Source organism: Benincasa hispida, chromosome 1, assembly GCF_009727055.1.
Source record: "Benincasa hispida cultivar B227 chromosome 1, ASM972705v1, whole genome shotgun sequence".
Lineage (NCBI taxonomy): Eukaryota > Viridiplantae > Streptophyta > Magnoliopsida > Cucurbitales > Cucurbitaceae > Benincasa > Benincasa hispida.
This window is the reverse complement of record NC_052349.1, coordinates 37,552,766-37,566,474: the sequence shown is the minus strand read 5'-3', so window position 1 is coordinate 37,566,474 and position 13,709 is coordinate 37,552,766. Positions and strand designations below refer to the sequence as shown.

Genomic DNA, 13,709 nt, shown 5'->3' with positions numbered 1-13,709 from the left:
CACCGGCCCAGATAAGAGAAACTAACAGGAAACCTATAACTTAGCATGCATAAGTTTTCATATAATTCATGTATTATATTTTACAGTCGTTTATCTTATGGATAAAATTTCATATATATCCTTAGTCAAGAGTACAATCATCATAGACAAAACAGTCCATTTCAGTCAGTCAATGCCATTAAGTCATATAGTTCAATCAGTCATACATTATTAGTCCCAACAATCTAGAATAATCAACCAAATTCGTCTTAGCAATCTCAAGAAATAGTCCATGTAATCTTAAGTAACCAGTCCATGTATTTTTAAGTAAACAATTCAAGTAATCTTAAATAAGCAGTCCAAGTGGTAGGGACGACTAGTTCAAAGGCGAACCAGTAGAAGGACACTTACATCAAGTTTTAGTCAATATGAGCTCAAACAACCTTAACTTTTATTTGCTCAAAAGGTCATAACGAAGTCCTAAGTGATAAACCAAAAATTAGGATTTCTAAAATAAGGCCAAAATTCCCAATCACCCAATTTATATCATCCACTAAGCCAAATATTTACCGTTCTAAGGTCCAATTACTTACCCATATTGTCTCGAAATTGATCTCAAATTTGGTGAACAACACCTCAAAATCCTTCGATTCTTGAATCAAACCCTATACCAAAAATCAAAATTAATTCCATCGTTTAGAACATAATTCCAATCACAACTTAACCCGAATGTCTCCAAACAACTTACCCAATACGTGGTTTGATCCCAAAACCACTTTGAAGCTTCAAAATCAACACAATCCAACAACTATATCACCAAAATCAACCTTTAACTTTAATGGACAGCAAATTTAAACCTTTTGATCCAACCTCCAAAAATCACAATTAAAACAAAAGTTAAGCGGACACTTAGTAGGTATCTAAAAATTCTCAACAAAGACCCCAAAAAAAAAAAAAAAAAAGATACCTAACAATTTTAATCTTTTCGGAAAGCGCCTTGAATGTCTATAAAATCCGATTTTAACATCAAAACAATATGGGTGAGCCAAAACTTAAACCAAAATTTGAAGGGTATTCAAAATCTTCCAAGAAAACCCATAAAACACAAAATAACTTTCCCAAGATATCAATTCCAATGACAATGGCACCAGCGGTAGTAACCATAGATAAGCGACGGTGTTGTTGTCGTATGACACAAATTGTTTAGGCTAGTGATTGGTAGTAGGGGTCTTGCATGAGAAGGTTTGCGAGAGTGAGAAAGAAAGGGGATTTCCAATTTTACGGATTCTACAAACTGGAGCATCAAACAACGATCCAACCGTTCAAAATGAAACTCCATATGTTCCGAATAGACTGACCAAATTTCAGCACGATCCAACGGTTCAAACTCCAGTTATTAACATCTTTGTGAAAGTTGTCACTAAAAAACCGAATTACTTTTTCTTCAATTTTATGCCTATTTTCACTCTCCATTTCAAAAAATCTCAATTCTTTCATTTTTTTTTTCAAATTTTAAAAAGATAAATAAAATATTTTATCACAATATCTCCAAAGATTCTATTAAATTAATAAATAACTTCTCAAATGACCTTAATTTAAGCTTCAAAAACCAAAATTAAATGACATAAAATCCATCAATTTGATAATTAAATTCTTTCAAATATTTAAATCAATTTAAAACCACATAAAATTAATTATCTCCTTCATTGATTTAAGTTGACTCCAAAATCTAAAATCGATACAAAATTCAATATTTTCAAAATAATTAGTTTGTATATTTAATCAATTAAATTCAATTTAACCAATAAAAACTTTTCAATTATTTCAATTTAATCTCAATTTTAAAAAATGAAAGAAAAATTAAAATTAGTAGATAAGTACCGATGTTAGATTAACACACACCAGGTAATAGTTGATCAATCAACTTCAAATTTGATCTCAATTGATGCAATCAGTTTGACACCATAGCGCTAAAGAAACACCTCCATTCAATTGTATTGCATTGCAGCTAACCCACCTTCATCAGACATAAGGTGATGGATTGCTGAGATTATGCCACAAAGCTAATATTTTGAACATTCTCTTTTAACTTGCCAAATGTATAAATATTGTTCATACAAAATGATGCAACTTGAATGTAGTCTGTAATGGAACTCTCATACACTCAAAAAGTAAACACTAAATAAACATATCATAATATAGTTATTAATCGAAATTTATAAATGCCTATGTATAGAGATGCTAGCCTCTAAAAAGTATAGAGGAAGACTCCATTTAAAACATATTACACAGACTTAGAAGCCATAGTAATATAAGAGCTTCAGATGAGAACTAATTTGTGTGCTGCATTATTAATAATCTTCACCTCTGGAAATCACTTCTTTGCAGGTTGGCCTCAGTAAAATGGTATGCTCAAACTGAGAAACATAGCTGCCCTTGGAATCACACAATGGAGGATAGGCCTGAGAAAAGTGGAGGATTATTTACAAAACAACAAATGCTGTGGATATATTGCTTAATCGTAGTTTAGTAAGTTTAGTACCAAAAGGTATTTTAGTACTTGAATTTTCATATTTATTTATTTTACTCCTTCAATTTTCAAATATTCTAGTAGGTAAGGTTTTCATAGAAAAAAGAAACTACTATATCCTTACTTTTACTTTCCTATTGATCATTTAAAAATCATATCTATTTACAACTAAGTGCGCCTAAACTATAAAATGCAGAAATTAATACAAATAAATCTGTAACACAATCACTAAACTATAGAATGTGAGATTACAATAAAAGACAGATGGACTGGTAAAACTAAGTTATTTCGTCATTTTACAAGGGACCAAACATCAAAAGACTTCGTCTGATCTCTAAAAAAACTATTATTTCTTCCCCCAACTATCCACGACATTGGGCAGATCCCTGCTGTCCATAAAAAACTCCCTTTTTCCTGAAAGGGAAGAGGGAGGAGGAACTCCTTAATCAAAGAACTAAAAGATTTATGATTGGCTGTCTTAAGGCTATTATTTCTTCCCCCAACTATCCACAACATTGGGCACATCCCTGCTGTCCATAAAAAACTCCCCTTTTCCTAAAAGGGAAGAGGGAGGAGGAACTCCTTAATCAAAGAACTAAAAGATTTATGATTGGCCGTCTTAAGGCTGAACACACCGAAGTGGTCGCAAACCGACCGAGTCATAGCTCCAAAATAAAGTAATTGAGTCATAGCACCCCAAACACAGCCATCAGAATCATATCAAAGTCACCAGTGTGATATTGAATATTCTGAATGAGACAAAAGGACATTATAAAGGCAAGGGGATATGTAAAGTCACGAGTTAATTTACTAATAGTGACGTTGTGCACACTAATAAGATTGAAACTTTCCTCATTATGAAAAGGGAAACAAGACAACTCCAAGCTGATTTATACTAATGCATCTCTTAATATTAGATCAAAGATATCAAGCAACTAGGTAGAAGAGGAGCACCTGAACAATGCCAGTATCACACAAATTCTTTAATGCCATAAGATACTTAGTCTCCCCGAGGCGATCCAAATATCGTCGACAGAATGCCAACGTTGAGAAGTAATTATTAATGGTCGCCAACAGTTGCTTGGCTCTTGGCAACCTCAGTGGAACATGGCCCACATCAAAGTTCTTCATGTAATGACTACATTCAAGATCTTCTCTAACATATCCTTTCCCTGGATAAAATAAAGATGATCCGCAGTATCAACGAGGGCAACCTGTAACATATAATAATTGCTTCCAAGCTTGCATAAATTCATACCAGTTGATCCAAAAGTTTCAATTGCAAAGAATTCGCCCTCTTCCATTTTGGTTTGCTCCCCTCCTTTCACAATAGGAACAGATTTACCGGCATGGATCTGGTAACGACCAATGCTATGTCCATTCAAATTTCGAATGCTTTTGACTGGAAAGGAAAATAAGTCATTCATTAAAAAGTATTCTACAAGGACAAGAAAAACATTATGCATTTGCAAAGTGAAAAGAAACAAAAACAGGCTTAAGATGATATGCAATTATTAAATACATTATTTCATCAGGGAAAAATCTGCAATTAACAAAATGAATAGATCCTCGACTGAGATCATCCATATCTTAGCATTCTACTTTTCCCAATAAGGATTTCTCATTCTGTAAAGAAACAGTAATATATTTATTTTTACATTCTTTTAAATAATACGATACTGAAATGCACAGGTCCACTAGATTAAGCAAGCTCTAACAGTGTAGGAGTGGCTTCATACGATCAAAAGCAAAATGTTCAAAGCTGCCGAGTAAGAGGATGGGATAAATTTTGTAATAGCCAACATTCAACACTCTCGGCATAGCCCATCTTCAGGTTTTTTAGATTTGATTTCCCAATTCATTACCAGTTATCAGTTATCAGTTATCACAGTGGTTTAGTTTTTGGCCTTCACTATCAATGTTCTGTCAAATATTTTTTCATGAAGAAAGTTGTCTTTCTAGAGAGGATTGTGATAGACCTAAGCCAAAATCATTTTTTATTTATCAACAGCAAAGGGAGAATTTGAGAGCTCCCTTACCTCTGCCCTAAATCTCATAAGAGATTATCAATCAACAATGATTCAATGCCTCCCCCATGGCCTTACAAATACTCTTCTCCTCCCTTGTGGACCCCTCTCTCTCTCTCTCTCTCTCATAACTAACAATATTCCTAGGGCCCACTTCCTATTTTAATTATACCTATCCTTCTCAATATTCAGCCTCTCCTTGATATGCTTTCGTCGTTCATAAACTTTCGTCACTCGGGGCCTTTGGGGTCTATCAGATTGATATAATGAAAAGGTTAAAAAAGTGGAGATGACCGAGTTGATATGATGAAAAGTCTAATGCATTTGAATTTTCTTTTAGAAATGAAGAAATGAATGTAAACCCTTCCTCCTTGGAACTGCAAATTTCTTGACAAAGAATCAAACTTACAGATGACAAATGAGAAGCAGGAATTGATGGATTGTTCTATGTCTGCAACGGAAAAACAAGACCATTTTTTCTTTGGCAGACATCCTGTTCTCTCAAAGGCAATTCTACCGTAAAAAACTATCTCCTAAGACATTGTTTGGAAGATTTTCCTTAGTAATTAGAAACCCATGCTATAAAAACGTCAGAAAGTCATGCCTTTACATATAATTAAGATGCTTCAGGAACGGGTAACAACATCGTTTAAAATATCATAAAGTAGAGATGAATTGAGAACTCTGAGTTATAGCCTAATTAAAAAGACAGATGAATGACATTCTGATTTGATGACAACTGAAACACTCATACCTTGATACACCTTTCCATTAATTTCAACCTCATAAGACTCCATAACCTCCTGGATTGCAGCACCAACATCACAAAGTCGTACGTCGATTCCAGACTCCTAAAGAAATAAGAGAGTTTATTTGTAGAGGATTCAAGCAACCACCAAATTCAATTGGAATATAAATAAATAAAAGTCTAGTGCTTTTGTGATGCAATCTTTAAGAGAATAAACGTATCATAGAAAACATAGAACAAATATATTCTATCAAACATTTTCATAGTTGGAGTGTAGTCATTGATATTAACTTGATAGATAGGCCTCTGTGCTTTTTCAAAATTTGTTTTAACTAAAAATATTTTCAAAGCAATACGGATTTTTGTACTTAAGTAAAAAGAAAAACAAACAATACTTTCATTAAGATTATTGTAGCTAGCAAGAGAGAGAGAGAAGCCACCATGACACACCAAAGAAGTCTAAATATTTAACGGCTACTCTCCCTCAGTTTGTTGCCTTCATCTGCGAAATGAAGAGCCACTCTCAACCATCTCTTCCTTCATTGTGCAATTGCTGCAAAGAGTTGGCCGGTCCTGTTCAAAATGTTCAGTGTTGCCTTATGTCTGCCTAAAAGGATTAATTATTGGCTTTTGGAAGTGTTATATGGCTGGTTTTTGAAAAGAAAAGGGAAGATTTTATGGCATTGCAACTTGAGCCCTTTTGTGAAACCTTTGGACCGAGAAATCTATGGACCTTTGAACATAACCTTTCTTCTTTTGGTTCTTTTTATCATAATGTGCACAATAGTGCTTCTTGGTGGTGCATAAAACGCTCGAAATTATTTTGTAGTTATAGCATATTCATGATGATGACAATTGAAAGGTATCTTCCTATAGTAGTGCTTTGAGAAGGGGTTTCCTCAACCCCTTTTCTTAGGTTGTTCTTTTGGCTTTTGTGTGAACATAAATCTCTCAGTTTCTTATTAAAAAAATAAATAAAATAAAAAGCTTTACCAAAGCCTACATTCAGAGTAAGGTGATGTTTTTCATATTTTATTTATATCACTCTGTGTATTATAAAGCTAGCACTTTATTTATTTTCCATTTTTCTATACAAATGCAGTATCATTTTGAAGATATTCACCTCGTCAATAAGACAACATTTACACGTCATTTTCCCCATTTGGAAAGCAATAAAGAACATAACTGCTATGGAGTTGCATTTACTATAAAAGGGAAGAAAATACTAAAATACCAATTGTATCTACTATGAATAATTAGGTGACAATCTTGTACACAAAAATAGCTCATCTAAATATCCACAACTATTCCATAGAAAATATACTTCATCAAGGCTGAGTAATCAAAATATTATAGTGACCACCGGCAGACCTAAAAACCACTATTACCTTAATGCCAGTGTTAGTTGCTTCACGTGAGGCTTCGAGTAGTGGATCAAACATAGGATTGAATGCAACTGTAAATGCACAATCAACTATGCATCCTGCAATCACCAATAAACCAATTTCAATGACTCCTGGAATATGATATTATCCACAAGACACAATAACAAGTGCACAGCAAAGTCCCTGAAACCACAAAAAATTTACCATCAATATGTGTCCCAAAATCCAATTTCATTACATCATCATACTGAAGCACAGTCTTATCTCCGGTGTTAGGGGTCCAATGAGCAGCAACCCTAAAAGAAAAGAATCCTAAACCATCAATAAATAATTGAAAAAAGATATATATATTTGATTCCACGTCTTTAATATTACCAGTTCAAAGAACATCCTGTAGGAAATGCTATGCCTGCTTGCAAGCCATTCTCCGATATTAGCTTTCTAACCGTGTTTTCTAATGTCTCACACAGGTCAGTCATTAACATCCCTGGCTTCACTATGCTTCTTATGTATTTTCTTACCTAATAGCAATAAGAGGGGCAAAAAAGGTTAGGTAATTGTAAACCATGGCAGATCCTCCCAGCGTAAACATTAATATGATCAAGTTACATTACCTGACGATGAACTTCAGCTGCTCGTCGAACAGAATTGTAGATTGGCTTTTCAAGACGCTCCAACTCCCTCTTCTCCTCAGATGTAGTCCTCCACAGGTTACTGATGTAGATAACAAAGAAAATAGAGCCAGATATCAAAAATTTTGATAAAGAACCCTCATAGCTAGCTTCAAGTTGTCAGACACTTCAAGGTTTTGATGAATAGCGTATAGCCCTTTTTAACTTCTGTACCATGGCATAATGGAGAAGCTTTAGAGTTCTCCATTATCCTCTTAATGAATGGTTGGGCAACCAAACCCCTCTTGTTTTGTAAGTCAATTTCTTACTTTTAGACTCAACAAAGTACACAAGGGCAATTGTTTGTTGGGTACGAATCCAAGCTCTCATCAAGAAAAATATACAAAAACAAGGCCACAAAAGGAACTTCAATCCAAAAGAATACAACCAAGCAGATAATTACAAAAATCTTATTAACAGACACCCATAAAGATGCAGTAAATCTCACCACCTCACAAACCTCCTCCAAAGATCCCTCCATCTTTCTTTTAGTACAACGGATCTTTCTTTTAGTACAACAATTATAGAGTAGAGGACTGGTCCTTTGACCTTTAGGGACGAAAGTCATGCCAATACCACTGAACCAAGTTCACTTTTGTTACCCCTCCATCTTTCTAAAATTCCTACTCTCTCAAGTCCCACAAGATAGAAAAATAACAGGCATATCACAAAAAAATTCTCCCTTCACCCTGCAATGGAGAGTTCATCACGATCTCCTCAATCAAAGAGCGACTATCCTAATTACGCACTATAACAATTTTAAACAAATTAAAGCACCGGCTCCGAAGGGTGACTAACTAGCAGCTCCACCAAAGATGATCTACATGCTCCTACTTTGTGGAAAGGACACCATTGCGGATGCAAAACATGTCACTGGATGCAATTGTGGGTGCTCATTGTCACAATCGCTCTTTCGAAAGCTTCTCGTAGCGATTGTGCGGCACTTGTTCCCGCTCACGAACAAGTCAGCCAACTCGAATACGGATTGCCGGTGGCACACCGAGTGCCTCTCGCAACCTCCACCCCCGTTTTAGGGAAAACGGTTTTAGAAAACGGGTTTGGAGAAAAGGTTTTCGTAAGAAGTTTTTGTGAGTGTGAATAAAGAAAGATTGTAGTAGACTAGAAAGCAATAAGCAACAACAGCAGCTTTATAGAGTACTACTCCGGGTATGAGGAAGTGATGGTTAGTCTTATCCCCATATAGTGCATTCTGAACAAAAAGCCAACTGGCGCCCTTGCATATGCAAAAGGGCGAGTGTTCACTTACAAAGAAAATGTAAAGAAAGCAAGCTAACTAAGCTAATACAATACAAGATATGAAAGTATGCTAGAAGGGGGTTGGATTGGGCATGCGGCCATGGGCAACAGGCCCTGGACAAGCATGACCGTGACACTCATCCTCCCATGTAAGACTAGCCAACCAAAGAGTTTTTGCTCACTAGGGGATTTTAATCTCCAAAGAAAAGAAAAAAACTGAAACCTCCTGACTGCGAGAAAGGGAATAATGGATAAGAAAGAACGAGCGATAAGAAAAACCCTCCAAAGAATTAGACTTCCAAAACCGAAAATCCTTCTACTTAAACCCACCCTCTTATTAGAATTATATAAAGAAGCCCTAGCACCTCCAAAGACTCACGATCAGTGAGAGGATGACGTAAGCCATAAGAAAGTAAGGGGGAAGGCTTGTGTAACCTCTTCTCAGAAAAATGATAGATGTGCGGTAATAACTCACAGACAAATTTAGTCCCCACCAACCAATCTCCAAAACATAAGTATAGACCCATCCCAGGTCCCCAACTGAGCAATTTACAAACTAGGGGGAAAAAGGCCCAACCAATAGCAGTCCAGAGATTTATTCTAGAGCCTCTCAACCATCACTAGGAGTCCACTCAAAAGGTGCAGGTATACGTAATATTCTTATGCCACAAACCGATTGATTCTCTAGAGAATTTCCACAAACATTTTTCCCACAAGGTCTCGTATCATAATCTCAAGCTACTAATGCTTAAACTTCCTACCTATCCAGCTCTTAAACAACCTCCCACCTTACTCTAATCAAGTGAGATTGATCCCCCACCCTCCTCAATTCCTTTCCATAAGAAAAGCTTCATCGAACTCCCTACATTTTCACACATGATAGAATTCTAAACAAAGGGAGGAAATAGATAGGGACCCCACTCAACAGAGACCGAATCTAGGTAAGTCTCACTCCCTCAAGCTCAAAGAAAAAGTCCTTTTCCAAAAGAAAGCCTTTTCTATATTTTTTTCCACCAATGGATTCCAAAACAACAACATTCAGATTACCACCAAGGGCATCCCCAAATATGAACAAGGGAGCTGGCTAACCTCAGCCCACCGAAGAAGCCCAAGGGCAAACTTATTTAAAAGAGCTATAAATTGTCATAAATATGCACCATAAAGGCATACTTATTGTCTCATAACCAATTTTCATTTAATTACATAATAAATGTAAAATATACTTGACAAACAAGCACATACAAGAAGCCTTTTTTTCTTTTTTCGGTACCCTGCTATATTTTCCATTCAATTTGAAAGATGACTTACAAGTTACAAGTGTATCTATACCTGTTCAATACGTCGCTCTTGATTTTTCAATCCAATCCAAAACAATATATATTTTGATCAATAGTACTTGACAAGAAAATTATTAGCATTTAGAATTAATATCAAGTTTAATACTCACTCATCCTTGTACTGTTGAATTTCACCCTCTGGAAAATCCCCTGATGGGAAAAGATCAACAATGGGAATAGTTGGTGGATCCGTCTGTTGAGGCACCTCTTTCTTTTTCCTATTCATGAAAGAAAAATATCAAACCATAAGATAGCCTTGCAATCCCCCGTCAATTCCAAGACCTAGGGGAATCCGCACACATAGAAGAAGCAGTTGATCTAAACATATTGATTCTCACTTGCTTTTATTTTTCTTCTTCTTTTTCTTTGTCCCTTCTGCAAAATGAGGGAGAAATATCAGCCTGGTACAAGCACCAGTAAAACCACCAACAAAATGGAAGCAGAAGTCTCAACTATCCAACCTGATATGATTTATATCAAATATAATAATCATTCTACAGGGTATGAAGTTAAATTTAGGCACAATGAGAAAGTTGCTAACTACAAAAAAATATTACAAGCAGCAGCAAAGAAGAGTACAAGTAAAATTCAGCTCTTTCTTCTTACAATCGAACCAATTTTCATTAAGATAAATGGAAGTACATAAGAAAACCACCAAAATATATAATACGTAATAAATAAATAAGTCAACCAAAAGAAGTTACAAAAAGCAGTCCAGCATTTGGTGATCAATAAAAGAGGATCACTACAAAATAGCAATTACTAAAATTCCAATCATTCAACCCATCACAATACCCAAAATAAGTTATCTTGCTCCATTCCAACCAAATATTCCACAACATAGAGAGAGGGGAAAAGGCAAACAGACATACAAGTATACAACCCACACCGGGCTAACCCCAAAAGAGAGAATTAATGATATAAAGTCTATCATCATCACAAAATAAAATATCAGAAGCATGCAAGAAGTAACACCACAGACCTTGGTACCCATTAGCAAAAGGACAAAGCTAGAAAGGTGATTTATATATTCCGAAGCACAGTTGGAAAGGATTACACCTAGGACAAAAGAAAACTCTGACAGAGTAATGTTCATGGTGTTTATTTTCCCTACAATCAACAAGAGGAAAATAACCAAATTTTCCTGGAAATTTTCAGCTTCCAAAGTTTAGAAGAAAAGAATGGAGACAAGAATGGCAAGATAGAGACTGATAAATTAAACTGGATTAAGACCTACAAAGTGAAAGCACCAAAGGATCAATAAATCATAAATGACCACGCATAATTAAAAGTTCAAACTAAGTAAGCTTAATTTTCAAATTATTAACCGAAAATGCCTATACAGAAATAAAACTCCAAAGAGGACAAATGGACAATCAACTAAATGATTGAAGGATATTGGAGAGATTTTGTAAAAGGATTAAGGAGAAAAAAACATCCTGCTGTTGTATGTCTGTTTTAACAAATTTACACAAAAAAAAAAAATTAAATAAACTTATGTCACCAGGTATTTTGCATGTAATGTAACATTACATAATCAGTGAAAGAACATGATCTTTTTCCTAAGGAACTACACCAACACATATTCTAAGTTTAATCAAGAAAAACAGATGCAACTGCGTAATTTCAATATTCTTCTTAAAACCCCATTTGCATACACAGGTAATTGAAACTAATCTGAAGCTAACCTATCCAAAAGATTAATCTTTCTTTGAAAAACTTCTGTTATAACTATTTGGAAGGATAAGAAAACTTGTCCCATGATTATTTATTCATTCAACCATCAGAATCAAACAAGAACCTCAAATTGCAAACAGAACATTCACCTTTCACATCATCTTCATCCTTTTGTGACTTCGGAGCAAGTTCGACAGAATCCTGTTCATTCCCATTACTGGGTTCAGAAGCCCCATCTTCAGGGACAGGAACGTCAGTGTGATTATCGTCAGCCATAGTTGGAAAAAGGTTCGTGGCGGCGATTGCTATCATCCGGGGGAATAATAATATCAACAAAACAGAAAAAAGAAAGGGTAAAGAGGAATGTATATCAAAAGAAACAGAGAAAAACGTGTAGGAGGAGCAACTTACGGATTTATTCGTCTTTATCTGAACGAAGAAGAAGAGGGAAGTTATGAATGAAGAACCCTATGACCGAGTTGTAAATAGTGCGCCGAGCAAGAGAGGACTTAAAAATTGGTGGGTTCTCTTTTGTGGAAATTGGGTTCTTCGCAATATTTGCCCCTTTTTTTTAATAATGAGACTTAAACTGGTCGACCCCTTTGCAGCGAGAGAGATCGGTAAGAAATTAGGAACTGGGAAGTTTTTTTTTTAATTTAATTTTATTTTTTACCATTCGAATAAAGGAATTCAAACTACTAACTTCTTCGTGCATAAATATCCCCCAGTGTGATATTCTTTCTTTTTTTTTTTTCCCTTCTTTTCTTCTTTTTCTTATTTCAATTTTTGGAGTTTTAACATCTTGTGAGATCAAAGATTCTCTAGGTTTGACTTCTCTTCTAACCTTGCCTAGAAGCAAAATATATGAAACGGATGAGTTGAACATTTAACTTCAAGATCGGTTGTACAAGTTTGATGTTTTTCTAAACAAGTACAAGTTTTATATTAATGCTAGGTTCATTTTAACTTTTAAACAATTCTCTTTTTTTATTTCAAGGATTTTTTAGTACAATAGAAGGAAACGATAAAAAATTATACATCGAGCGAATCAAACTGAAGAGTAGAATTCACCCATAGATGGTGTTCTTCAAGCCAAATTGTTGAGAATCCAAATCTCCGTCCATGGCAACTAACTTGTGAGCGACAAAATTACTCCTGCGATTAGCTCAATGGAATCCAAATAGAATCTCTGTGATGGAGATCTCAAATAGCGTCCACAAAAGCTTAAAACTCATCACATACCTGGCTTTCCCAACCAAAAGATTCAACTGCATGAGAGAGTCAGTTTTCCCAAAGCGAGGAAGGACCAATGTCTAAAGCACTAGAAAGACTATTAAATATGGCAATAGTCTTAGTGAGCACGGTAGAACCTGTCAAAGAGATAACTTTTCATAGTAAGCATAACATAATCATTTGAGTCGCGAACCATGGCTTCGATTCCCACCTCACCCTTTAGGAAAGTAGCATCGGAATTCACCCTAAGCGATCCATTAGGAGGGGTTGACCATCGTAAGTTCTCCTCACTAATTGACTGATGATTAGACAATTGAGTTAGGGCCTATCCAACTTGACGATTGAAGGATTTCACCATGTTCACCAGCCACTGGATAGAATGGAAACTAATAGGTTACACCTATGTCAGATGGTAGACAGAATGAGCGAGAAGATTCTGACATCCAACAAGTTCAAAATCTCGTTGGCCTTACAAAAAAGAGTAGCAACATCAGGACAGTGCATGTCAAAAAGATAAAGACTAGAAGGTCAGAGAGACCAAATTTGTTTGAGACCAAATTTGTTTACTTCCCTTATAATACATAAGGCATGGATACTAGATTCAGAAGCACATCGACATAAAGGGCAATCCTCACAGGTAAAGATAGAGCGGCTAACCAACACATTACAGGTTAGGAGTGAGTTAAGGCAGGCATGCCAAAATTTTTTTTTTTTTTCTTTTGAGGAATAGAAAAGGCCTACATTGATCTCCAAAAATTTTCCACGTCAAGACTTGAGGAGGAAGAAGTCTCCACAGTCAAAGCCTAAGCCAACTTGTACCCACTTTTGACAGAATAAATTCCTTCTTATCATAATGCCAAAAGTG

At 35.5% G+C, this 13,709-nt stretch overlaps 1 protein-coding gene across 2 annotated transcripts; it reads right to left on the bottom strand.

The window, feature by feature from the left end:
- Window positions 1-2,043: 2,043 nt before the first annotated feature.
- Window positions 2,044-12,189, bottom strand: LOC120068890 (methionine aminopeptidase 2B). Of its 2 annotated transcripts, none has more exons than XM_039020540.1 (12): window positions 12,023-12,189; window positions 11,761-11,941; window positions 10,273-10,309; window positions 10,045-10,152; window positions 7,284-7,383; window positions 7,045-7,190; window positions 6,874-6,965; window positions 6,673-6,767; window positions 5,291-5,387; window positions 3,768-3,911; window positions 3,464-3,681; window positions 2,044-2,441 (listed from the first exon to the last, which is right to left on the bottom strand). In XM_039020540.1, exons 2-12 carry the CDS (start codon window positions 11,921-11,923, stop codon window positions 2,331-2,333), a joined length of 1,311 nt encoding a protein of 436 aa, XP_038876468.1. In that variant the 5' UTR covers window positions 11,924-11,941; window positions 12,023-12,189; the 3' UTR covers window positions 2,044-2,330. The 2 variants fall into 2 exon arrangements, with proteins under 2 accessions (XP_038876468.1, XP_038876471.1); XM_039020543.1 differs by having other exon boundaries at window positions 11,761-11,916; window positions 12,023-12,186.
- Window positions 12,190-13,709: the final 1,520 nt, after the last annotated feature.